General features: G+C 40.3%; 1 protein-coding gene across 2 annotated transcripts in view; it reads right to left on the minus strand.

The window, feature by feature from the left end:
• The window catches only part of Rgl1 (ral guanine nucleotide dissociation stimulator like 1), a 159,054-nt gene that overhangs the window by 30,555 nt on the left and 102,283 nt on the right, over positions 1-26,216 (minus strand). For both annotated transcript variants that reach the window (XM_042674286.1, XM_042674285.1), the window contains exons 5-9: positions 16,022-16,206; positions 12,976-13,097; positions 11,338-11,553; positions 7,024-7,127; positions 677-761 (exon numbers count right to left, since the gene is read on the minus strand). In XM_042674286.1, coding sequence (XP_042530220.1) covers positions 677-761; positions 7,024-7,127; positions 11,338-11,553; positions 12,976-13,097; positions 16,022-16,206 — 712 coding nt within the window. The remainder of the gene's footprint in view (positions 1-676; positions 762-7,023; positions 7,128-11,337; positions 11,554-12,975; positions 13,098-16,021; positions 16,207-26,216) is intronic.

Here is a 26,216-nt window from a genome sequence, read left to right on the forward strand (position 1 = left end):
TAGAAAGGCTATGAAATTAACACCTGACCTATATTAGGTCTCCTGATGGTTGTTCATAATGTCATCTGTTTTATTTGACTACTTATTATTTAATGTCCACAGCCATCAACTATACATGAACTCTTGGAAACAAGGTCAGTGTTCCTTATCTTCATATTTTTAGAGGTAGGTTCAGTTCTTTACTCCTATTAGCCATTTAACACATTTCTGGATATAAATCTCTTGTCTAGCATGCTGTTCAGAAGTCACCATTCATCTTGCTAACTGATAGGTTGTGCAATGTGGTCCAAATAAAGGGTGTGGAATTGCAGACTTGGCCCCTGTCACTTTAGAAGATGTTTTGCTGAGAGAGAATATTCCAGGGCCTCTCACCCAGCCAGTGGCCTGCCCTTGGTATTTGCAGAGTTGCTTGTTGAAGAGGTACACATATGAATGCAAGTTTCACAATCTGGTTGTGTAACGGGGAAGCTAAGAAGGACAGAGTAGAAGTTCAATTGGACTTTGAGCTTTCTCGGTCCCACATTTTCCTAGATTATGCATAAAACACAAAAATTCTGCTTTCTCAGGGGATTGAAGGAACGTAACATGCCCTCCAGCTACTCTTCCCTTGAATGGATTCCAGAGCTGTCGGCAGTGCTACCCAATAACCTCCCTGTAACCTCCCCAAGAGCCTCACCTTCATGAGTAGTTCCCGGCTGGTCAAATGGTTATTGTGGTCTGAGAAGATATCTGACAGTTCTTCAAACATCAGCATTCGGTCCCTAAGAAAATAGATTAAGAAAATATTAACAATGAACATACAGTAAAATCCTGATACCTTTGGCCAAGCTGTCCTCAGGACCTACAACTAAAACAGAATGCTCCACTCTCAGCCTGGTGAGTAATATGAATGCAGATAAAACTAATGCTTTTCTTCAGGCAGGTGGCTTCTTTTTTCATCTTAAGGCTGAACCTGGCTGCTTTGGTGAAACAGGAATATTTCCTAACATACATATTATGATAGTAAAAATAGTTGTTCATTGAGGCATCAAGTTATTCAATTAGGACATATACTCTTCAGTGAGGTAAAAAATATCTGAAATGTCCTCATTATCTGACTTATGTACCTGTAACCCCTCTGTACATCACCTTTGCAATAAAAATAATTAAAAAGAAACTATCTCAGCAACACATACAAAGCCCAGTGGGATCTGAGAGATCATCCTGGATGGTTCTCAAATTTAGAGGAAGATGCACGGCCAAGATGCTGCCCAGGTGTTCACTAGTAACTGCAGAGGCAGAGTCTTTATTTTCTGTATCACTGATCAGGGTGAGAATAGCATAGGAGAACCAGGTGGGCTTTCCAGGCAGTAGTGGGTTGGGAAGATTGGGGGGTGGTAAGTTAAAATCTCAGCTCTGCCACTTGTTTCCTAAGTGATCTTGGAGAAGCTGCTAATTCTTCTGAGCTGTATTTTTCTTAGCTGTACAATGGAAATACTGCTAGCCGGTCATAAGAACGCTATGAAGGCTAGGTGCTAATGGCTCACACCTGTAATCCTAGCTACTCAGAAGGCTGAGATTTGAGGATTGGTTTGAAGACTGTCTAGGCAGGAAAGTCTATGAGGCTCTTATCTCTCTAGTTAGTTACAGAAAAAGCTAGAATTAGCACTGTGGCTCAAATGATAAAATACTAGCCTTGAAGGACAGTGCCCAGGCCCAAAGTTCAAGCCCCAGGCTGGCAAAAAAAAAAAAAAAAAGAATGCTATGAAGGTGAACAGAGTGATGTACGTATAGTACATGCCCTACGCCCATCCCATATACTGTACCTCCAGGAACCTCCTGCTTGTTCCTACATTACATCCAGAGTCACTAAGTGGATAGTTCTGAAGGCAGAAGGGCATATCCTCACATATGCAATACTTTCATTACCATGAATATGCCATATTATGAACTTCTTTCATTACAATGTATATACTACTTGTGTCAGAAAGTAAACTATTAGAAATAGTTTGTATTTTGGGAGAAATAGCCAAGAAATTGTACATAATCCTAATTAGAGAAAAGTAAGTAGGTAACATCTGAAAGCCAAAAATGTAAAGGATTATAGGGAAAGTGATAGCCAAATGAGATATTTTTTTTTAAAAAGTTATTGTAAAGGTGATGTACAGAGGAATTACAGTTACATAAGTAAGGTAATTAGATATCTTGACCTTGTCTCTTGAACTTATCAATGGAGTAAACAAAGCTGATATGGAAGGACCTTCCCTAAGGAATTGATATTCTCCAGCATCCCTGTTAAAATACAAACCAACTAGATAATTAAGAGACAAACCAGCCAGGTGCTAGGGGTCCTGTCTGTAGGCCTAGCTCCTTAGGAGGTTAAGATCAAAGGCCAGAGAATCAAAGTTGGAAGCCATTGTGGCCAAAAAAGTCCTAGAAATCCAACCTCCAAAATAGCCAGCAAAGACTGAAGGTGTGGCTCAAGTGGTAGTAGACTAGCAATGAGTAAAAAAACTAAGTGAGGGAGTGGGGCCTTGATTTCAAGCCTGTTACCATCACACACACACACACCAGCTTTTTGCTATTAATTTGAGGTATGATTCAAGTGGGAAAGTGACAGCTTCCCAAATGTAGAGGCCATGAGTTCAAATCTTAATACTGGCAATCAATCAATCAATCAAACTAGACACTCAGAACAGAATTTAGCTTTCCAGAAGCTGAGTTATTTGTGTCTGTTTTTGAAAAGTAGTTTAAAAAGCCACCTCGATGAATGGATCTTCTCATATGACCACCGACCACAATGATTAAGATACAAGTGCACAAAAAAATTACACTTCCAGAAAACTAATTCACCAATCAATAAATGGGGCAAAGGAGCTAAAGAGAAACTTCTCAGGAAGAGACGTAAAAATGGGGGGCTGGGAAGGTGGCTCAGTGGTGGAGTGCTTGCCTTACATGCATAAGGCTCTGGGTTCGATTCCTCAGCACCATATAAGCAAAAAGAAAAAAGCCGGAAGTGGTGCTGTGGCTCAAGTGGTAGAGTGCTAGCCTTGAGCTGAAGAGCTGAGGGGACAGCACCCAGGCCCAGAGTTCAGGCATCATGACCGGACCCCCCCCCCAAAAAAAAGGCAAATAGACATATGAGAGAATCCTCATAATATCCCTGGCCATAAAGGAAATACAAATCAAAACAACTTTGAGACTCTAGCACACCTCAATTGGATTGGCCAACATCAAGAATCTGAACAAAAATGCTGGAGGGAATATGGGGGAAAAGGAGCTCTGTTGCACTGTTGGTGGGAATATAAACTAGTACAACCACTCTGGAAGGAAGTTTAGAGGTTCCTCAAAAAATTATATGGAGAACCTTCTTTCCTATGACCCAGCTACTCTCGGACATCTACCCAGATCATTACAAATCAGGATTCATTAAAGACATTTGAACATCCATGTTCCTTGCTGCATTATTCACAATAGCCCAGTTATAAAAACAGCCCAGATGCCCTATAATAGATGAGTGTAAAAAAATATTATGTCATTTTCAGAGAAATGGATGGACCTAGAACAAATCATGCTAAATGAGGTAAGTGAAGTTCAGAGGGACACACAGCGGATGATGTTTTTTTTCATATGTGGAAGCTAAATCTAAAATATAACTGGACATGGAATTCTATACCTCCATCAGAAAATATGACATTGCCTCATTTGTTAGGAAATGTAAAGACTTGGAAAAAAATTATATTAAGTGAAGTAAGCCAGGCCCAAAGAAACATAGGTCTCATGGTTTCCCTTGTTTGCAACGACTAGGACATGTCTAGGACAAGCAAAGAAGGTCAAAGGCCATGTACACATGACCACATGAGACAATGCTAAGCAAAATGTACCCCATGACAGGGACACAAATGTTTTTATTCTTTCTTGTTAGCATTTTTATTGTACTTATAATGCACTATGTAATTCTTTTTTTTTTTCTTGTGTATGTTCTACCCCCATGGCACCTTGTATATACATTTTTATAATTTGGGGAGGGGAAGGGATATTGGGGAACGCTTAAATGGGGATGCAGGCTGACCCACTGTGGCGATGAGATGTACCAGACACTATGTTGAAAATGAACTTTACAATGTGTGTGTGGGGGAGAGGAGTCAGGGAGATGGGGAGGGAAGTGATGGTAGGGGGTGAAAAAGGAGAAGGTAACAATGCTCGTTAAGAAATGTACTCATTACTCATGTAACTGTAACCCCTCTGTACAACATATACAGAGACTATACAGGACTTTAGACATTCACACACAACTAGACTAAAGGAAGATACCCTTAGAAGATGAACTTAAAAGTGTAACTTATCTGAACGTTTAAAATACCATTTATTGAAACCAATTCCAGGAAATGGAAACAGGGTTTTGGGGGGTGGTGGTGGTGGTATTTATTTTTGCTTGGTTCTTTTTCTTTTTAGTGAGGACAGAAGGGGTACAGAAAAGAAGAGAGGAAGGGAGAAGAAATGCAAACATGTTGTTCAGTATACATTATGTGGAAAATGAACTATGTAAATTGAGGGCAGGGGTGAGAAGGGGAAACTGGGAAAAGTGAAGGAAAGGGTGGCATTGTACTTGTTCTCTGACTTATGAAATGGCAGCCCCTCTGTATCACTCCTTAATAATTACAAGAAAATAAGATTCTATTTTTAAAAATATGATAATGCTTTTTTAAAAGATACAAGTTCGCTATTTTAATTGTTGTTTTACCTTCAAACTTGCTTGAAAAGCAGTCTTAGGTTGGCTAGGTGAATTCTCCATAATGTCCTATTACTCAACCACTAAAAAAAGATACGGTTGCAAAAAAAGACATGGCTGCATTCTCCCTGTTTCTGATACCACAGCAGGGTGGAATGGTGGGGAGGGGAGGGAGGGGAGGTGATACAAGGCATGGGGGAGGAGGACACTATCTCTTCCTGGTCTTCCTATTCTAGTTCACCAGTGACTATCAGGTAATGATTTCTATGGCCTACATCTTTCGTAAAGTATCTGTGTCAAAGAGAATCAATCAACTAAGCAGTTTCAAACAGAGTCACCTTCGTTACTGAAAATAATAAAAGAGGACAAAGAACTCAAGAAAAGAGCAGCGATCAAGAAAATTACATTGGACTTTGGACAGCCTATCTGCCAGTTTTCCTCCTGATAGACAGTGGCATCATAAACCCAGCATAAGCTTTGGACTCCAAATGGCTAGCCTTGTAATCTTAAGATAATCTACGGTAACTCTTTTTACCCATCACAGAAGGATTAAAAATATAATATGAGATACCCCTCTGAATAAAGATATCAGCTCATCAGCAAGCTTGAACCCTGAAGATTTGTGAAATTCTGGTTTGCCAATGAGTCCAATCCCTTAGGGCTTAGTCAGCTCTCACTGACAGTGAGAATCTAGATCTCCATTCTGATTAGAAAAGCTGTCACTTCCGCTATGGGGAAGTCCCATCTCCAGAACCAGCTGTCACCCCTCCTCAAACATATTTTACTGCCTTCTGAGACAGACATGTAGATGTTCCCCATTCTTCCATGATGCAGCCCTACATCCTGACCTAAGCTCAAACCCAGGAAGCTTTGGACACTGCTGGTATGGTTGGTACTCATGACACAAGTCTTAACCTCTAAATCTGTTCTGACACAGGACCAGAATTGTCCCTCTCTGACCATCCTCTCCTTTGCCAAATACAAGATGTCTGGTCTGCAGGCAAAGTTATATAAGTAGAGATGGTAGCTACAGTGATATAATAAGAACACTAAATTGTCAACTATTCTAAGAAATCAGAAGAAACACAGAATAGGACCTGGTCAGTTAGTAATCTCAGTCAGAAACCTAGAGAGGAACACTTGCAGGCTTTTTTTCTCTATTTTAAGTATTCTTTTAATTTATTTATTGTTATAGTAAATGTGATGTACAGAGGGGTTATGGTTACGTAAGTCAGATAAAGAGTACATTTCTTTTTGAGCAATGTTACCCCTTCCCTCGCTCTCTCCCAGCTTTTCCATCCCATCCCACAATTCATTTTCCACATAGTATCTAATGAGTATCACTGCTGAATTTGTTCACCCTTTGTCCTACAATTTTTTTTTTTTGGATCGGTCGTGGGGCTTGAACTCTGGGCTTGGGCGCTGTCCCTCAGCTCTTCAGCTCAAGGTGAGTGCTCTACCACTTGAGCCACAGCTCCACTTCCTGTCCTACAATTTCTGTACTCCCTCAAACCCTTCCAAAGACAGATAAATAAGCAAACAAAAGGAAACAAAACAAAAACAGCAATAAAGAAAAAAGTCCTCTTGTTTCCACTTCCTAGAGTTCATTTCAATAAATGTTATTTTGTATGGTCAGATACACATAGCTATTGTACCTATGGGAGCCTCTCCTACAAATATCCTCCTTTGGTCTCATCCTGTGTGAATGCCTAGCAACTTGTATGATTTATCATGTCCCAGTGCATTTTTTTTCTTTTACCATCCAGTATGTTTACTTGTATATTAATAGGCACATTCTAGTTACCACAAATGAGGGAAACCATGTAATTTGTGTTTCTTTGGCTCTGCCTTTTAATATGCTAGAGCAAGAATGGAGAAAATAAGTTTCCTACTGAACATCTAGAACTAGTATCCTAACAGCATCCATTATCCCTCACAGCTTGGAATAGCCTAAGACTATGGAATGAGGCTGAAAAATAACCAAGAGTGATGGAAAATTGCCCTAACTTCTTAACCCTATATTTCATCCTTCAAAATCCAGAAAGTAAGGACAGCCTTCAAATCAGCCCCCAAAACCAATAACCATGACTCTCACACACTTTGAGATGGAATATGATTTCTACAGCAACCCTGCCACAGAACTCACTAATGACTGTGTGTGAAATGCACCCTGTCCAGAACACACAGAGGATTTCAAATATGTTCCTCTTGCCACATAAAACGAACTTGAAAGGTAAAGACTCCAGAGCACTGGGACAGCAGCTATTTTTACTGGGACAGAGGAGAGCAGAACAAACACTTGGGGAACTTACTTTGGGACAGCAGCCCAAGTCTTTTTCAACCGATAGATGGAATTGGACTGCAGTGCAGATACGATGGCTCTCAAGGAGGAAAAATTCTTCAGGATTCTACATTCCTGTAAGGGGAATGATGAAGACATAAAAGGCATAAATATCAATATTACAGTGAGTTGGTGGTTTCCTGTGGTAGAGGTATCACAGCTGCTCTGAATTCTTGCCACTAAATAAGCAGCTGTATAAATACTGCACATCAAAAAAGTGGTTCCTTCTTCCCTCCCCAGTCACTAAAATACTTTATAGATTTTGGCACTGTAGGCTTGTTTTTCTCCCTTTAATATATTTTTGCGTTGTTGTTACAGTTTTATAGTTTCCAGCCTCCCCAGTAAAAACACGAATGGAGGTGAGGGGACAGCGCTATGCTACAGAAAGCGACTTTCTTCTGTCCAAAACACACATCCTAAAAATACACATGAAGAATCACTGGATCCTTTAGACCCACACCACCAACGGGCAGCAGCCACTTGAGTTCACATAGTTTCAAACATCTCATGACCAACCCTGTCCTGAGAGGTGGATATAATTTAGCAGTAAAAATTCACCACAAGTTGAACTTTGGCTTTTATGCTCTTAGCCAAAGGGAAATATTTTTATACACATTCATTTGATTTCTAATTGGCTTGTCCCACAATCAAAAAACCTTCAGAAACACCTCGGTGCTTCAATGCTTTCAAAAAAACCTGGGCTTTTAAAATAAGGTTCATTTTGCATTGTTTTAAAACAAAGTAGAAAAAGAATGGAAATACTCTGTCATTTTCTGGATATGGAAAGAGACGCCTACCTAAACTTTGGCTACCATAAGGAGGTGAACCTAGAGCATCAGGAGGCTGATGGAATTGGAGTCAATGTCTAGCTGCATGAGTATCAGGGAGTAAAAAGCAGTCAGGAACAGGGTTCCATTCTTGCCTGGTCTGGTGAGTGGACTACGCATATGTCAAAAGAGATGCTTCACATACAGGCACGTGGGAGGGTAACACATACACTGTTTATTACTGAATAGAGCCTGTCAGTATACTTGGCTTTGTGTAAAACATGTAGGGCAAGAGGCCCCTGGATAGTTGGGCATAAATTCAAATCACTCCAAGGATCATTTCATGAAGTAATGCTTATCCTAACTATGAAGGGAAAACAGCATTTTCTAATTTAGTATGCCAACATCTAGCTACTGAAAACTATGCCAAACAAAACCTTGAACATCTTCTTTAGAGTAAATATCAATACAATTTTATAAAAGTCACATCCATTTTTTACAAATGTCTCTCCACACTGTTTCTGAGAAAGAAAGGTAGGAAGAAATGGAAGGAGAGAAACAGAGAGAAATGGAGAGCGGGGGAGAACAGAGGGAGGGGAGGAAGAAGGGAAGGCATGCAGACAAGTTCTGATATGCTATCTGGAAACTGAACTTATGACAGCATGGTTCAACAAAGGTTCAGAACCCAAACCTTATGTTCTAAAAATCAGCAGAGTTGCAATAAATAAAGGAACTCATATAAATTGTAATAAACATATGGAACCCGTTATTCAGAAAGAAGCTCAGACCAGGGGTTTAAAGGACTACTAGAGGCATCAAGTCCCTTTTCTAGAAAAGAGAATTTTCCAGAAGATGTGGTATAAGAACAAAAATCCATCAGAGGCCAGTACCTCCAAAAGTGCCCATAATAGGTCAGAAACATTTTCTGCATGTGAATTATTATCGTTGAAGCATCTTCTCAATAATAAAGGACTAGGGCTGGGAAGGTGGCTCAGTGGTAGAGCACTTGCCTTGCATGCATGAGAGGTCCTGGGTTCCATTCCTCAGCACCACATAAGCAGAAAAGGCCAGAAGTGGTGTTATGGTTCAAGTAGTAGAGTGCTAGCCTTAAGCTGAAGAGCTGAGAGACAGTGCCCAGGCCCAGAGTTCAGACCCACAAATGACAAAAAATAAAATAAATAAAACAAAATAAAATAATAAAAATGGATTATAGCAAAAGTACAGAAAAAGTAAAATTAATCTTGATGGGAGGCTACTTGTGAAGTTCATTTATGAAGTAGCCTACATAATTTTAAGAAGCACAAATAGGGGCTGGGAAGGTGACTCAGTGGTAGAGCACTTGCCTTGCATGTCTGAAGCCCTGGGTTCGATTCCTCAGCACCATATAAGCAAAAAGAAAAAAAAAAAGCTGGAAGTGGTGCTGTGGCTCAAGTGGTAGAGTGCTAGCCTTGAGCTGAAGAGCTGAGGGACAGCGCCCAGGCCCAGAGTTCAGGCCCCATGACCGGACCCCACCCCCCCAAAAAAAGCACAAATATTCAATATCAGAAAAAGAACTACAGAACCAAGGATCAGTATTCTTCACTTCTACTCATGCTCTAGGATCTGGAATACACTTCAAATTATTCAAACTGTATTTTTTTGTTTTTTGTTTTGGTTCTGGTCGTGGGGCCTGAACTCTGGGCCTGGGCACTGTCCCTCAGCTCTTCAGCTCAAGGCTAGCGCTCTACCACTTGAGCCACAGCACCACTTCTGGCCTTTTTCTTTTTGTTTATGTGGTGCTGAGGAATCGAACCCAGGGCCTCATGCATGCAAGGCAAGCGCTCTACCACTGAGCCACCTTCCCAGCCCCTCAAACTGTATTTCTTATATCACATAAATCTTAATTTATATTGAACTTGGACCAAAAGCCATTGTTTGAGCCATAATGTGCCTCATAAAACCTGCTAAATTTTTGCCAGAAGCTTTCGAAGTGGTGAAGAGGATTTGGGACATATATATTTGAAACATGGAGAGCACTGTAAGTGCTATGATGATTATGATGCAAAATACTTTTATAATGCCAAGAGGGGAAATTCCATGATAATATCACACTCCATCTGAATTTTTGTAGTTATTTTTGTTGAGAAGCACGCTCAATTTAGAATAGGAGAAATGTTAATTGATCATGTGACGCATATCATCTCTTGCTCACTTTTGCATATCCCAAATATCTGAAATAAGGGGCCATCTAAATGACTCAAAACAAGGCAAATTACTTATCATCTGACACCAATATCCTTGCTCTTAAGTCAAAAGCAACAAAAGAGCAAATGAAAGACTCAGATATTATGCCCTCTATCTATCGAGGCTTAATTAAAATCAAATAAGATAGGTTATTGGTTAAGATATCTAATTAAATTATAGTATCTAATTAATTATATCTAAATTATAATATCTAATCAATACCTAATTAATTAAAATCATGGTTAAGGGTTAGCCCATACACTCCAGAACATAAGCTAATTGAATAATTATATGACAATTACTTCCCAACTCATTTCTTGTTGATGAAGCTTCTTTCACCTAGAAGGTAAAAATCTTCTTTAACTTTCAAATGCCAAAAATACCATTATTCACAACCAAACTGAAATATCATTCTCACCCTAACCAGAAGTGACTTCACCATTTTTATGGCAATTATGTGGTTGACTATTCTACTGGCCAGGCCCAAGTAATTCCAATAGGTTTCATCATTTCACTACTCAAACCAAATCAATTGTGTTCTATCCTTGTTATATCTCTAATGTTCATAATGCAATAGCTTACACAGAGCTCACTAACATGTGTCCAACTAACTGAATACTATCATTTTCACTTTGTGACTAAAATGCTAAGAATTAAGGATCATATGGCATGCAGACAGTTGATCCAAGAGATTAGCCAGGACCTAATACTCAGCAGAACATAAAACAAGCCTTTCCAGACTGAGGTCTGAGGTTGTAAGGCCCTAAGAAAGGACCAGATTCATGAAAGACCTATGGGAGTATCTCAGTCCCCAAAGTCCTGTCAAATTATAAGGAGGCACTTGCTCTCCAGTCTAGGAAAGTGCAGTATTTCCAAGTCCTTGAATAGTGCACGGGTATTTATTCTGGGATAAGCGTCAGTCTGTTTGACACACGCACACATGTTGTTTACTGAGCATGGGACAGAGGCCCACAGACACTCACCCTGTGGCAAATGGAAAGGAAAAAGCAAATGAAATGTGTCCCCTAGAAAATTAGCATACTGTGGAGAGCCACAGTGCAAAGAGGTAAACAGGAAAGCAATAAAAAAAAGAAGAAGAAAATAATAATAATAAGCTCCCAAGGTTGAGAAGACATTTCTGTTTTCTTTCCTTGGTGCGGCAATCCCAAAACCCAATGGGCCTGCACATTTGGTCTTCTGACTGTCTTTCAACCAAACGGCTAAAGCAATTAAACAAATGGATGACGTTGTCTTAATACCCATCAAACCTACAGAATATTTTTAAACAGAATTACATGAGCGATGTTGATCCACTTCTCGATGATTTTGGCTCTCTGTTGAGTCTTCAGCTCTTTGCCCCCCAGGATGGTGCTGACAACGCATTTGGTGAGCGTATTAAACTGCGAAATGGTGGCACGGATTGTGGGAGCCAAATGTTTGTTCTCCTTCTTATCCCTTCGAGACCAAATGCAGCCCAGGCAGTGGTGAGGCACTACCTTCTTGAATAGTTGCTGGAACAAAAGGGGAACTGGCATTAAAGATAGCACCAACATTGTCATCTGGATCCTCTATAAACTGGTATTTTGTGAAGGAACAGATAACGTTCCTACTTGACTTGCCCCATGTGTCCATGTCAATAGAAAACAATAAATTAATATATAAAAAAGTAATTAACATATGAATTAACCTATGAATAGATCTGAAAATCCTAAGCGATTTTTTATAAATCCGCTCAAATGAGCAAATAGAACACAATGAACAAAAGTAAATTTAAATGATGCAAACCATTTTAACTTGGCTGTTTTGTAAGGAAAATCAAGTATGGTCAATACTACTGATCAAATAAACAAATAAATAAGGTTATTTTAATCTCATTGCTGTGGCATGTCCTGGATCATCACTCACAGTCATGACTTATCTACAACCCAAAAGAGTGCTTGGTGACCACCTAAAAAGTCATCAAAAATATAGTACATGCCATATTTATCAATGTCATTTCACATAATTTAACCAAAGAAATCAAGAGGCACTCAAATGGTAAATTATTCTAAATCACACAGTAAAGGGGAATGTGAGGGATTTAAAGCTGGGTTCTCAGATCTTTTTCTGTTCCTTAAAGTAATAACCAAACAAGTTTCCTATCTTTTCCTTATACTTATCAGCTATGCAATAAAAAATAATTGGTTAAACAAATCAAAATCTAACGAACAATTCAAAATAAGATGTATAGGAGTTTGTATAAGAGAAAGGAAATGAGAATTTATATGCTCTATATGATTTACTCCTGGTACTTTATTTGCATGTTCTCTAGATGGAAACTGCCATTTTACATGTGCTCTTCTCACGAGTAAATAAGTGCAGAAGAGCTAAAGCCATTGTAATAATTGCTAATAGTCTTCTTTAACTGGTATTTGCCGGATAGCACCAAACTATGAAATATGACTATCATCATCATATAAGTATGGCTAAGAAAAGCATTTAAGCTTCAATAGCACAGGAAGCATACGTGGAAATCAGCTGCCAAATAGAGTCACATGTGGATTCAATGAATTTACTTTATCCTAACTTGTGCTGTGACCCCTTTACAATCCTCCAAATAAACAGTTCAGCTCTTGAAATATTTATGAGTCTAAAGGGAAAGAAATGCCCACAGAACAGGGTAGATTTTGTTTCTGTAGGATTAGAATTCTTACTTCCTTCTGTGACCTGAGCTCCAAGGAAAAAGCACCCTCACCCGAGACTGCAAGATGAGCTGAAGCCTGCATTATTCAGAGGATTGACTCAAGTCACACTTTAACCCTGCCTTTAGAAGCACAGCCTCCCTCGTAGATGTGAAAGCATTCCATTACATGACCCTATTGTTCTCTTGGCCACCAGGTCTGTCACTACCCCATGTTCTAGTAGAAGGACATCTGAGACACAAGAAGACTTACTGCATCCATGTAGGTCAGCTGCTCAGCCACTAGATCTTCTGAGAAGCATGTGAATTCTGCTGACCCTCCACCCTCCAGTTCCTCTTCCTCTTCCAGGCTGGAGATGATACTGGGAAGCCCATCTGTTCATGTACGGAAAAGGAAGTGAGCGATGCTGGATATGGCTTTATTTATAGTCAAACTATACTTTCTCATTTAGAAAGAAGAGGACTAATCCTTCAGAAAACCCACAGGGAAAACACCGTGAACAATCTGAGTGAAATGAAGGGTCAGTCCCCGCTGTTCCCAGGTCCTTTAGTAAGCCAAGACGTCTCAGGGTATTGCTGATAAACCAGACTCCAAGGTATAGGCAGAGGAAGCACATCTGGACCTACATTCAGGGGTAACCTTCACCTTAGGCTTCAGCTATGTGGTTGCTAATGTGGCTAATTGCAATACTCCAGTGGCCTGGCTACCAGGAACCAAGGCCAGGATTGGGGGAAGAGGATGAGCCATCTGGCTGTCAAAATGCCAATAAAGCTCTCAGAATTCTCAAACTGGAGTTCCTTTCAGCAACAGTGAAGTATGTAACAGAACAGACTTAAACTAAATTCACTTGAGCCTTACTATCGCCATGATCATCAATTAGCAAGTTACAGCATAGCTTGAAGTAGGGAATGACAATCATTACCCAGAACTCCAGATAAAAAACTGAAGCACCCAGCACCTAGAATAGGCCCTCCAGTCTCCACTTGGAAAGGGCTAGAACTCCATGCGGCTTGTTTTGCATCCCTAGCCTCTCTCCTCAGGATCCTCTCTGCAATTCCCAAGGCTTCCTAATCTCATCTCCCATCATACTCCCCACTCTCCTTCCTGTCCAAACCTGTTCTCCAGGAGGGGGGAAATCTAGTTGCCGTCAGTTATCTCTTAGTAGAAATTAAAATTAGCAGATTACTGCTTCCCTGGAATGTTTGTATTTTAAGCTTTTTCTCTTTTGGAGAACCAAACAACTTTCTTAGACATCTCAGATCAAGGTGACATGGCTTTTGCTAGAGGGTAGGAGGGTTCTGAGAGCAGACTCTACCACTGGCTCTTTCAAGTTACCCACAGGGTATGGGCCCGATGTGGGAGTGACGCAGAGATTGGCCTCTGACCTGAGGTGAAGATCCTGATGTGAATGGGGTCCTGATGTAACTGGGAAAGACAGGAGGGGATCATTGCCTATTTCCAGAGTCTTGTCCTAGTACAAGTTAAGAAACACTACAATCCCAAGATATGGAGGATGCAAATCAGTCTATTCATCTCTTTTCCTCCATACAACCCTGGAACTCTCTCATTTATTGTAAAAATAAAAAAATCTGTGTCCCAAACAAAACTTCAAAAGGGGTCTATCATCCCTTTGGCTAGCTATGTCAATGTAAAGGCTGGTCAAAAAATGTATGTGCTAAGTAAGACGTGATCCCATTACTTCAATCATTGATTCATTCACCATTTACTCACCAAACACTTGGAGCAGTCTGATATGCATCTAGAGAATGTTGCTAGGAATGAACATTATAAAAGCCTTTCTGGGATCTAGTCTGTGTGTTTACTATTTCAGCTTTGGACTCTTTCAGGGGTAAGCAAAAATCTGAAGCATAATTTTACTTCTGAATAACATATAAGAAAGCTTATAACTTCTACTAGCGTGAAATTGGGTAAAATAAGCACATGCAGGCCAAGCTCTTAAAGCTCCCCTGGGGTCATGACTCCCATACTTAAGGAACAAAGTTGAGAGCTTTCTTGATTAAAAAACTTCTAAACTTAGAAAAAATAATTCCATCTTGAGTATTTCCTAAAAGCTTTTGTGAACTCGGGCGGTCGCCCTGGTCCCCTGCCTGGCCTGCCAAATGAGCTCTGCCTTCCAGTTCTGGGCCGGAGACAACAAATGAACAAATGATTGGTCCCACTGGTTCCCCAATTAGGCCTGGAGCCAGGGGCAGCCCCAGTGGGGAGAACTGGCCTCCAACGCAGTATTTTCCACTCCAGCACAAAGCCAGGCCGGGAGGCCCTGAAGGGAGCTGAGGTCCAGCAGCTGGAGGAGAGGCTCTGGTATTCAAGCATTCCAGGCAGATGAAGTCATCTGAGATTTAAAGCCTTTGGCAGTGGCTTCTAATGATGCAATTGCACTCCCTGTGTCTGGTCCCCCACACATAAAATGTTCAATAGGTACTGTGTGGAATTGAAGCTTACTGTATTTTCTTTGGAGCCCAGGCAGTGTTCTTATCTGTGTTAGGACCTGTTTCCTTCCCTCACTGAGGAAATCAGGCATCACTTCGGGGAAGTTCCTGTCAGAGGCTCCAAGTGGGTCAGCTGCCATGGTAACTGTCATCTCCGTGAAGGAAGAAAACACTGCACTGGAAGTGTGTCAGAACTTCTTCCTTAAAGCCTCATAGTTCTATGCATCCCATGACCTTGAGTAGGGGCCATTCCTTTGTCCTCAAAAATAGGAGGTCAAATTCCTCCAATAGGAAAAAACAGCCTCAGATACTTCCTTTGATGAGGCCATTAGAGATGACAAATGACGGTCGTTCATCTGTGCTGCCAAGGGACACACTGTGGTGACACTTTCTAAGCTGAGGGAGAAACATCCTTTCCAGCTTTTGTGAGGTGAACCGTATTGAATCCTGTGTCTTCTGGATTGGGGAGACCGCTTATGATGGGTTTACATTTGATAGAAGACATAAGGCAGATAATAAAAAGGAGACTGGGGTTCGGTATGGCATGCTTGACAAGGGAAGATAGAAAGTCATCTTGGTGACAGAAGAAACCATAGGAAATCAGCTGGTTTCTCTGAGCCACTTTCACAGTTTAATCTATAATGATGGAGCCAACCTAGAGGGTATTGAAAAGCTCCCTTTTACTCTACAAGTTTAAGGTTCTGGAGTGAGCACTTCAATAATTTTATACCCTCACCCATTTTGCCACACCCAAGGGACTAAGGTTTCCTATCCAGCCGGATGAGGAACAACCTCCATGCTGGAGAATCAGAATCCAGCTTTTTCCCTGTGACGAAACAAGTACTCACTGTCGGTTTCCACATCCTGCTTCTGAAATTGCTCAAGAAGATTCTGAGCTCTTCTCTCTGGGTCAGAGCCTGGCATCATCCGTTTGAGATAATCCAGCAGTTTCTGAAGGCAAGGGAAGAGGGGGGGCTCCCGGAAGTCTTCTGCACACTGGTCAAGCCAGGCCCTCAGGATTGATGCTATTGCACTGAGAAGGAAAGAGAGAATCACTGCACCCAGAGAGCCATGGGAACTCAAAACAACCCCTGTACACCAGAACCTACTCCAGGTCTTCCTGGGTGAATATGAGCCAGTGGACAATAGACAAATCATGCACGAACTCCTGGAGTTGTCAATGGACTAAAAGCATCTGGAAACAAACAAACTACATTTTTTAAGTGGTGGCTGAAGGAGAGGGGTGAGAGAGAATGAAAAGGCTTTTTTAAATTTAATGTCCACTTCCACTGTCCATACCTATAATCTCAGCTACTCGGGAAGCAGATGGATCATAGTTCTGGGTCAGGCATGATAGAAAAGTTAGTAAGACCCTAACTCATGAAATAAGCCAGGCATGTGGGTTCAGATTTTGTATTCCCAACTATTAATGAAGTGTGGGTAGGAGGATCTCATCCCAAAGCTAGCCCTGAGCAAAAAGCAAGAGACTCTATCTGAAAAAGATCTAAAACACAAATAAGGTGGAGCATGGCTTATTAAGTGTTGCTTACCAAGCAAGAGGTATGACTGACTGGCAGAGATAGACAGACAGACAGACAGGCAGACAGAAGGAAAGAATAGATAGAGAGGTAAGATGGGGGAGAGAGAGAAAAAAAGAGAGGGGAGGGAAAGAGAGAGAAAACCTAAACTTCACAAGACTCAGGGCAAAAAAAGCCAATCAAATATGCAGAAGTTTTAGTGAGTCCTGAAAGCAACTTCAAAGCAAAACACAATGGAATCATATTTAAGTGCTGGACTCATTCCAATCAACAACTGAAAATTCTACCATAGTAATATTTTAGGAGAAAACTGACTGCCAGTGGGCCAGAAATCCATCTGATGAAAGGAAATGTTCAAGTTTGAAAAAAATCAATCGATGCATAAATTTACTCTCATAGAGATCTCCAGGGCTTCAACATGAGCACCAAAAAAATGTCCTTATAAAGTTATCTTTTTGTATCTCAAATTACGATTTGGAGATGAATAGTTTCCAGAGAGAAATATAGTAGAGAGCAGAGAAGACAAAGGAGAAAAATTTCGCAAGCAAAACTACTATAACTATGATTTCCTGTTCAGGTCACAGGTCACAGGTCACATACAGGCTCTGCCTTGGGTGGAACAAAGTCTCAGGGCACAAAAAGAGCAGGGAGGAGAGAGGGGGAATAAAATCATTGTGTGTGTATCTTTCCAGACACATGAAGTAGTAATACCAGGACATTGTCTTTGGGGTTAGAGACACAGGATTGACAAAAAGGATAAGATATCTTGAGTGCTAGTATTCTATGCTTTGTATTCAAAGAATATTGCTCAGGCACTTTTTTTTTTTTTTGCTAGTCCTGGGGTTTGAACTCAGGGCCTAAGCACTGTACTGTCCTTGTGCTCAAGGCTCTCACTCCACCACTTGAGCCACTGCACCACTTCTGGCTTTTTCTGGGTATGTGGTACTGAGGAATCGAACCCAGGACTTCATGCATACAAGGCAAGCACTCTACCACTAAACCACTTTCCCAGCCCCATGCTCAGGCACTTCTGAATCAGGCACTTCCAAATCACACACATGCCAGGCTATGTTCTAGATTCTCTGCCTTCTGATACAACAAGGTATATTCACTAATAAGTGGCAAAGATGACAGGGACTATAATTTAATCCATGTTCTGCTGACAAAGATCAAACTCTCACCCAAGTTAAAAACCTCACTGACCAAAAACCTTTTGTTTAAAAAACAAAGATGCTTTAAAGGTTGTAACCCAGTGATAGAGCCTTTGCCTAGCATGCACAAGGCAAGTGGGTTCAATCTCCAGTACCAACAAAAAAATCTGAAAAATTAATATAAAAAATCTGAAAACTTTAAAATTGTAATTATCATCTAAATTATGCCTCAAATACTTAATAAGAATAATAAACTACAGCTAGACTGAAAGTTATATTCTCCATCATGTGCCATTGTAGTGCAAGCTGGGCTTTTATAGTTTGTTTTGCCTTTCACATCTCAATGTCATGCCCAGAAGCAGGATTGGAATTGAGGCATAAATGTGACTTACTCCCACTTGACCTTTAACTCTGGAATTGAAGTACCATCAAGGAAAACCGAATGAGCTCTTTTCCATCCTACGGACACCACACTAATGTGTGCCATGGAGACTAAGAACTATAATATTCAAATACCTTCATCAAAAGTAGATCGCATAAAACAATCAACTATGTCATAGTCCAATACTCTAAATACTTAGCTAAAGTAAAATAATAAAAATGTCATTCCCTTCTATAAATTGGAAAAAAGTAATTTAGGCTCTGAATTAATTGAAAACACAAGTAAAATAAAATTAGTGGACTTATTTTTTGAAGGTCTTCACATTGTCTTCATTATTTCTCCTTTCTTCACAGAAACCAAATGTCCTGAGTTGAATAAAAATGAAGTGGCATTCTAATACTTCATGTTTTGAGCAATGTGACTTATTCTTGGAATATTTTCCCTTCTTTCAGGCAAGCAACAAGCCTAGAATCATGACAGGACCATAGGTGAAGAATCAGAACAAAGGAATTCTGGATGTTTGAATATATCAGGTAGATTCTTAAAGAAGAACACTTTTGTACTTCTCTAAAGGTGAACTAAGCCAGTTCCAATGGCTCATTCCTATAATCCCAGCTACTCAGGAGGCTGAGATCAGAGGATCCTGGTTTGAAGATGGAGCAGAAAGATCCAAAAGACTCCATCTCCAAAATAAGAAGAAAAAGTCTGTCTGGAGGTGTGGCTCAAGTGGTAGAGTGCCAGCAATGATAAATCAAGCTGAATAAAAGTTTGAGCCCTTGAGTTTAAATCCTAGTATATACATATGCAAACAGAGAGGGGGGAGGGAGGGAAGGAAAGTGTTAATAAGCACTTCATGAGAAGATAGCCTTCGATGTTAATGGTACCACAGACATGGAGTAGGTAGGTCACACCTCACAGCAAAAGCTAAAAGGGTCCTGCGCTAACAATTAGACAAACAAGTAATGACCTGATCCTCAGTGTTTCTTAGCTTAAAAGAACTTCCACCTAGAAATTCAAAATCACAAGTATTAATCTATCGTTTATCCCTTAACTGCGCATAATGGTTCATTTTTAAATGACAACTGATTAATTACTGTAAAATGAGCAGATCTTATAAATGTATATGAAATAAAAATATCTGCTCCCTTTTATTCTAATCTTATTTCGATAATCTAATATTAATAGCTTCAAATGTCTCCTTCTAAACTTTCCTATGGATATATACACATATATAAATACATGATATGCATATACAAATCGACGTCCATTTTTTTCACTGAATGCCTTGTATAGACATCTCTCCACTCATCACTCTGGATCACTCATTATTTTTTGATGACAGCATTCCACTGCACCATACACTGAAATTAATCTACACTTGCTTCTACTGACAGGCAGACAGTAAGTCAGTTTAAACTTCTTATAATTATGAACAAGGAGAGAACGTATATTCTTAGTTACATCTCTGTATGCAAGTACTTCTGCAAATGTACATTATGCAGAATTTAGGTCCCTGTGAGGCTGCAGCTTCAGTCAGACTCAGAGAGACGGCAAAGGGGAGCCCCATCCTGTCTTTCTCAAGACACTTTTAGCTAGTTCTGGAACTTGCTTTGCTTTGTGTGGCAGTGATCTTCCTTGCCACCAAGCCAGAGAAAGCTTTGAAAGTTCGAAGCAAACCCAGTGAATTTGCCAGCAAAGACATTTCACACAGAAGAAGAATGAAGTGAGAGAAAAAATAGAAGAAGGAAAAGACAAACCCCGAGAGCACAATAAAAATGCAGGAAGACCCCTGCCCTCCTAAGCAGCAGAGTGGTGCTCAGAATGCCAGAGCGGGAGGCTTTCTGGAAAGGACTGGCCCCTTGCCTGAAGCACACAGTAGCTTTGTGTTTGACAGTCCTGGGAAGAAACTTTCCGTCCTTGACAGACTAAGAAGCAGATACAAATGTGAAACTTTTAAGATTCCAAAAGGGAAAGCAGCATCACAAAATCACAACGGCACAAACACAATGAGTTAGTAACAATGGTCCTTCTGTCTTGCCCCTGTCTTCTGTCTTGCTCCTGTCTTCTGTCTTGCTCCACTCCCAATCTAACTTACACACTATCCAGAACTGAGTGGGAAGGCATAAGAAAGCTTACTATTGAAGGGATATCCAGCTGTGAAGTCACAAATGTTGAGGAAAGGTGAGCCTTTTAGACTGGAAAAGTCGCTTGACGCCACATAGAACAAGGAAGGAGGCCTGGAGAAAGAAAACTCAACTCTTCCGCAGGGTCACCTGGGAACTAAGGATGTTGGGGTAGTCAGTTAATTCTGCCCTTCACCAACTCCCATCTGGTAAAGAGACATAAAATACCTGCCTTCATCTCCCACACTGCCACTTGTGATCAGTGATATACATCAATAGCACATCCTGAGATTGTCAAGACAGATGTAATACTCTTGCAACTACTTGCCAGTTCAATGATCCATCAATCAAGACTCATGAAAATGAATTTCAAAGTATGTTTGACACCTATCATAGAAATACAATCATACCACATGTGTGGCTAAACATATGCTAAAAGAAGGCAACTATTATGAATAAATACTTTATACACTTGGACAACACACACACACACACACACACACACATACACACTGAGGATAATCCGCTACAAATCTATTCAGACAGCCAACTATAATACTAACTGCAAGAGATGGTTCTTCCATGACTTGAGAACTGAAGAGGTAATTTCTGAAACTAAATGAAAAGATTAAGATTGTGACATAAACTGGGTGCTGGTGGCTCACATCTGTAATCCTAGATACTCAGGAGGTTGAAATGTGTACGGTCTCAGTTCAAGGCCACCCATGCAGAACAGTCCTCTTGACTCTATCACCAAATGGTAGAGCACCAGTTGAACAGAAAGTTGAGTGAGACTTTGAAGCTCTGTGTGTGACATAAGCTAAACTCGGTAAGAAAGCTAGCTCATGATCTCCTTTTGCAAAGCCATCTTTTATGGTTATCCAGCAAAATCCTTTGTTCCAAGGGGAAGTGTAAGTCTGAGAAAGCAAGTCAGGTAGGTGGTCAAAGGCAGCAGCTATACCCAACAACGGAAGGGACAGCTAAGGTTGTCTTTTGTACCTTAGCTATTCCTAATAACAAACATGATTTTATACCCTTTTTGCGCAAGTTGTTGCTCTGGTTTTCATGCCATCAAACAAACGTCTGGGGAGAAATAACTCATGAATTAAACTAACATTGAGTTCCCTTTATTTCCTGTATTCATGAAAAATCATTGCTTATGTTCTGAGCATCACAGTAGGGCCATCCAGGGATCCATGGAAGCATGGAACTTCACAGGGAGTGAGCGTGGTCAGGGCTTCAGCAAGAACTCCCTGGGGAAGCAATGTTAAACGTTGAGATCTTAAGGATAAGACTATGCCCAATGGATGAGGACTAGGAGGTAACAGTAGAAGCAAAGGTCTTGAGGTGAAAGAGCAAAAAAACACTTGAGGGATTTAAGGAAGACCTGTTTAAAGAATAAAAAAGGAAGGGAAGTCAGGCACCTGTAGTGCATGCCTGTAATACAGGCTACTCAAGAGACTGAGATTTGAGAGTTGTGGTTCAAAGCCAGCCCTGAAAGAAAAAGTCTGTGAAACTCATCTCCAATTAACCACCAAAAAACTGGTAGTAAAGCTATAGCTCAAGTTGTAGAGTGCTACCCTTGAGCAACAAAAGCTCAGGGACAGCCCCCAGGTCCTGAGTTCAAGTCACAGAAAGAACACACAAACACACACACACACACACACACACACACACACACACACACACACACACACAAAGAGTAGTAAATTAAACATAATTAAATTTTCCACTTCACTTGTTTCTTAGCCAACCAAAAGTTACATTTAATAATACCTGTTTAAAAGGCAGAAGACAGGGATGTTGACCAGGAGATATAGGAAAATAGTACATTTTTAGGCCCTGTCTCTGACCTGAAGATGGGAAATACAAAGCAGTAGGGCTGAGATGAGCATTATGGCAGCAGTTATGTTCAAAGAAAAGAGTTTTAATGAGTACAGAAATTTTGAGCTAAATGCATTCAATCGTGTTAAAATCCACAGGTGGTAAAACATTACAGAACTGATGGAAGTTTATTTTTTTTAAATATTACAGGCTTACACTCTCTCTCCCATAAAGTACAATCTTCATGCCAAGAGATGAGATTACTTTGACAAGAATAACTTTGCCCATTTAGAGCTCTTTTCCCTCCCCAGAAATCTATGTGAGATAGTTATCTATTGTATTTAATCACGAGCAGAAGATAAGACAGGGAACGTTTTTTTAAAAGGCAGCAAAATACTTTTCTATTTTAGGACTTCCTCCCAAATGCATACAAGAAAGAGGTAAGAGGATGCACGTAGCGTGTAGGCCTTCCAAGCATCATGGCTTTGGCCTTTGCCAAGCTGTGAAGCTGGGATCTAGTGCATGAGGTCCTTCAAGGAATGAAGGCTAAGTCACCCTTGACATTGACTGTGGGCTGGACCCTCCACTTCATTCTCCTAGTCTCAGAGTGTTTTCCATTGCTTCGGGGAAGGCTGCCAGACAGAAGCTGCCTCTGAGACCTCTAGCAAGATGGCTTTTCTGATGAGAGAGAACAAAGGAAGAGTTTATTCCTTTTCCTTTTCTTTTTTTTCTGACAAGGATGGAAACATTACTATCTGGACTTGTCAGGGCTGTCTCACAAGGCTTGCTTGTACTTTCCACTGTCCCACTTTGGTATGAGTGGGTAAGCGGGGATGGGATTGAAAATAAAAGAGGGGGTGGAGATAAGTCAGGAAATAAATGAAGAGTCAAGCACCACCAGAAGACAAGGACAGGACAGGGTCCACGGTGTGGAGAAAGAAGAGAAAAAGTTCCAAGACAGGGGGAGGGGCAAAAGGATCCTGATAAGACATTCAGAAATCCTGAGCCAGTGTGGGTGGGAGAAGGTCAGTAGTAGGATAAGATGAGCCTGAAGCAAATTACTCCAAGTTACACATCTGTCTCTCATTCTGACACAAAGCACTTAAGAGAACTATTTCCATTTTTATCAGATAGGACAAAATACAAATGAGGAGGAAAAGGTCTAAGTGAAATCTAAGCTCTTTGACTTATTCACAGTATGACTTTGGACACGTTCCCCTAACCTCTAAGCTCTGCATCCATAAAACGGGAATAATAATAGAGAAGGTCAGTAATACAAATTTTTAAAGTTTATGCAGTGTGTATCATGGGCACTATTTCACTAAGTAGTCAATAACTTCTAGCTACTATTAGAAAAGAGCATTATCTTTAGGGACCTCAATAACTCATTCTTTCATTCGTCCCAGCTGGAGGAGGAAATTTTCATGCTATAAATAGGCCTCTATTTTTTTTTTAATTGCTGACTTCTATAGTTTTCAGTCATCGGAATGGAGTTTCTGTGGTAGTGTCAGGAGCTACATGACACTGAACAGGAAGCAGGCTCCCATTTGATGGGCCTGGCTAATTTGGTCTCCCTTCTTTCCTCATGCCCCTCAAATCATCTCCTTCTCCAAGGAAGCAAGTTTAACCTCCACATTTCACAGCCACTGTTGGGGGACCTTGCTCAGTGTTCATTCCATAACAATAAAAAAAAAAAAAAAGCCAGGCAAACGAATGCCAAACTCATAGATCTCAGGTAACAATAGCCAAATGTCAGCCCTAACGGTGGTACTATAACCTCATTCTTTGTGTAGTCCTGTTGTCTTATTACTATCATCTAGGCAAATGTGGAGGAAAAGCAGGATCATCTGAGATCCCAATGCTCAAATTAATAGTCTGAGAACACAGTTCAACCTGAGGCCAAAAAACCAGAGCTCTTACTTCAGAGCTTCTTGATCTTAGTCAAAGTTCAGGTTCTGTGAAAGTTCAATGAATATGCACATAACAGGAGGGCAGTATCTCAGTGTATCTGTGATGGTAAAAGAAAATAAGAAGTACCAAGGGTGCCTTGCTTGGAACAAGCACACCACAGACTGTAAAGTGGCAGTGGTAAAAATGGCAATGGTGATGTCATCATTTCTCTTGTCTATGTGGCTAAAATGTAAATTGGGTGACTCGAGTGTCAAGAGTGTGGTTTATGAAACCTGTTCTCCTCTCTCTAACATGCAGAAAATATTTTCCTATGACTGATACTTCTTTTGGGCATCACTATTAACTTTTGTTCTGCTCTTCCTTAATCATTACATCAAATTTTGCTCAGCAACTTTCTACCCACATGCATTAAATACACAATTTTAATGTTTATTATTTATCAATTTGTATGGTAGGTCAGTACTCTTTTCTCTTAAGGCACAGGCTCCCCAACCTTTTTTGCCCTCATTGTTATTTTTCAAATCAGGTCTTATACATATACCTGGGCTGGCTTGAACCATGATTTATTACACTTCCCATGTATGTAGGATGACAGGGGCATAGCACCATATTCAGCTATTGATTTAAATGGAGGTCATGAGTTTATTCCCTAGGCTGGCCTCAAATCATGAGCCTCTTGATCTTGCCTGCTAAGTAGCTGGGATTACAGGCATGAACCACTGGCATCCAGCTAATAGCTTTTAAAACTAAACTTTTATTTTTTTATTAGTCCTGTTTGACCATTTTAAAGACAATACAAAGCTCTTTTATGTGGCATATTGTGTATCCATTTCTTTTTTTTTTTGTTCTGCTTTTACTTCCCCCACCAAAAAAAAGCCTTTCATATTTTAACCTTTAATTCTTCTAAGTTTAGAGTTTTAAATATTGTTTTTATTCTGTTTTAACTCCTCCTCTTTTTCCATTTTTTTTCTTCCAATCTCTCAGATTCAGTTGAATTGCTTTCATAGGGTATTTGAATTTTCTGGAATGAATATTGATCGAAACTTTAGGGAGAGCAGTAACACTTTCCGCTAGGTCGGCACTAAACATCACAGCCAGCCTTCTTTAACTCATGGCCTTTCCTTTGAAGTGCGTCCAATGTCTTGAATTGCTACTATTCACATGATGCTTTTCAAGTGACTGAAATCTGCTGCCACTATTTCCAATTTCTGGGAAAAGATTACAAGAATGTCATTTGTATCATCTGAATGTGTGGAAATGGAAACTGCCTGAGTCGATCAATGTGAAGAAAGAAGGAGCCTGAGCAAACAAAACTTGCTATTCCAAAAGGGAAGTGATGAGATTCGATGAAAGGAAACAGAAATTATTTCAACATCGTAGTAGTCCTTAGCCGGAGAAATAAATCAGCATTTCCTGAGAAGTGTTAAACCCCTTCAAATAAAGGCATGCATACCTAAAAGAACATAACACATTTTGGAGAATGAAGATTCGTAATGTAAAAATTCTAAGCTGTTAATATTTCTTCTTTACATTCTGTTCACTCCTAAATCCAATGGCTGCAATAAGTTTTTCCTAAAAATAGTTTTCCTTTTCCTGTAGGTTTTTATTCTTGTAAATGATAGCATTTTATCATATAAAAGTCTTAGCAAGAAGGATGAAACTGGTGAAATGAATGTGGGCTGAGACTTACTTCTGTCATAGGAAGTGAGTGTCCACGTTACAGAACAGTGGGCCAGCTTAGGGGAGCTAGACAAAAACAGTACAGCTTACACACATCAGTCCATCCTTAACTTCAGAAATCACATGTGCTGAAATCCCAACATCTGGAAGTCTTGGAAGTTGAATGGAAGTTGAATTCTTGGCAGCTGAGGATATTCTAGGTTGGGCCAGGTGACTTTAAAGGTTGCTGACACTGTTCAAAGCCCATGCTAGGCATACTAGGGGCTGGACTTACAACTGTTCTGCATGTGGGGGGACTCACTCTGAGCAACATGAGATTTTTTTTTAATTCATAAAGAACATCAGTCAGCTGTGGTTTAAGACACCAGAAACCAATCTTCCATCCTGAATGTCTCATCTGTATCTCCACATTTTCCTTCTTCAAAGTTCTTTCA

This window comes from Dipodomys spectabilis, unplaced genomic scaffold (genome assembly GCF_019054845.1).
Source record: "Dipodomys spectabilis isolate Male_0828 unplaced genomic scaffold, ASM1905484v1 ptg000019l, whole genome shotgun sequence".
Classification (NCBI taxonomy): domain Eukaryota; kingdom Metazoa; phylum Chordata; class Mammalia; order Rodentia; family Heteromyidae; genus Dipodomys; species Dipodomys spectabilis.